Below are 1,875 nucleotides of genomic sequence, written 5' to 3' on the forward strand. Positions count from 1 at the left end.
CATAAGAGAGGGGTTTATAGTGTAGCAAAAATGTTACATAAGAGAAGCCCCCAGTAGCCCAGCAGAATGACTGTGGACTTACAACGCTAGAAACCGGGTTTCGATACATGTGATGGGAAGAGTACAGATAGCCCATTGTGTAACTTTTTGCTTAACTTCAAACAACAACAACAAAAATGTTACATAAGGTGATTGTTGTGTAGTGTTTTTCAAATTCTTGAGGCACCTCAAGATAGATTTGTGAGCCTTTAGCCTGTGTAAACCGGCCTTGGAAGCTGATATCCACAGGCTGTGGAAGGTCTGTAAAATGATTGTTAAGATGGGTGATTGACCTCTCTGTCCTTCGCAGAAATTGTAGTGTCGAAAAATAGTACTTAATGATGGTCATCAGACTGAGTATGATAAAGCACGGAAAAGTAGTTCCAAGGACAGCAGGAGACTAGGAATATTATTGTTGTTAAGTACGATTAATTTTCAACAGTTCAAGGTTTAAGTTTGAGGTTGTAAATCATTTTATATTTTTGCTAGGATAAATTAGATCGTTCATAGAAAAACAAAAAACACTGATTGAACGTCTGAATGTGTAGGCCTGGTATGGACTGATGGTTAGGGCGTTCGAATCACAATCTGCGGGTTCGGATCTCGTCACCGGACATACTCGCCCTTTCAGGTGTGGGGGCGTTATAATGTGACGGTAAATCCCACTATTCGCTGGTAAAGAATAGCCAAAATTGGCGATGTTGACTAGCTGCCCTCTTTCGATTTTATCACTTCACAATTAGAAACAGGTAGCGTAGATAGCCCCTGAGTAGTTTTGTGCGAAATTCAGTAAACGAACAAACAGAGGGTTGAATTAGGACTAACAGTGTTATTGTAAGGTTTGATTTAGGACTAACAGTGTTATTAGAAGGTCTGAATTATGACTAACAGTATTATTAGAAGTTTTAAATTAGGACTAACACGTATTACTGGGTTCGAATTAAGACTAACAAGTATTATTAGAAGGTCTGAATTAGGACTAACAAGTATTATTAGAAGGTCTGCATTAGGACTAACACGTATTACTAGATTTGAATTTGGATTAACACATATTATTACTAGGTTTGAATTAGGACTAACACGTATTACTAGGTTTGAATTAGGACTAATGCTTATTATTAGAAGGTCCGAATTAGGACTGACAAGTATTCTTAAAACATAGAAGGCGGCTACTTCTCTTAGGAAAGAAAACCACCAAGTCATATTCCAACTAACTAACTGAAATTATTTTGATACTCTGAGTATGAAAAGTTAATGAAAGAAAGGAATTTATTATATTTACTATTACAGGTGTGTTCGGAATATCCGGAAGTGGCCTCGTTGCAAGAAGTGGAGAAGGTTCTGATATGATCCTTTTGATTGATGACTATGGGTATGTTTACGATCCTGTTTTTTATTCATCACTTCTCATTAAACATGGATAAAAATGACACAAAAACAAGCTTTGAACAGTTGAAACTAGAACTGCTCATATTTTTCTGAAGTCTCATTATACTATGCCTAACTCTTTTTTAACACCTACTTAACTTCTTAATACCACTTTAGTTTATGTGTTAGAAGCAAGGTTGTAAATGGACATTGAATTCACTCAGAATTGATGGCATGCAGTACTAATGATAATAACTTCCGATCGGACTAAGCTATATACTTAGAGCGAAACTAAAAAATCAACATGGTCAGCAGTATAGCTAATTCAGTATATTTTTCCTACGTTTCTATTTATAAAGATAAGAATGCAATATAATTGTATTTACCATAAGACATTAGTATTAGGCCTATTATATATATATATATATGAACACTTTATTTAGTCCTTTAAAGACTAATATATTTTGA

The 1,875-nt window shown here is 35.1% G+C and overlaps 1 protein-coding gene across 1 annotated transcript in view; it reads left to right on the forward strand.

Annotated features, from left to right (window-relative positions):
• The window catches only part of LOC106461854, a gene marked incomplete at its 3' end in the record, with an annotated part of 15,162 nt that extends 13,751 nt beyond the window's left edge, over nt 1–1,411 (forward strand). Inside the window, exon 10 of the mRNA XM_022388928.1 lies at nt 1,330–1,411. Within this exon, the coding sequence (XP_022244636.1) occupies nt 1,330–1,411 (82 nt within the window). The remainder of the gene's footprint in view (nt 1–1,329) is intronic.
• Nucleotides 1,412–1,875: the final 464 nt, after the last annotated feature.

The sequence above is a fragment of the Limulus polyphemus genome, unplaced genomic scaffold (genome assembly GCF_000517525.1).
Source record: "Limulus polyphemus unplaced genomic scaffold, Limulus_polyphemus-2.1.2 Scaffold1045, whole genome shotgun sequence".
Classification (NCBI taxonomy): domain Eukaryota; kingdom Metazoa; phylum Arthropoda; class Merostomata; order Xiphosura; family Limulidae; genus Limulus; species Limulus polyphemus.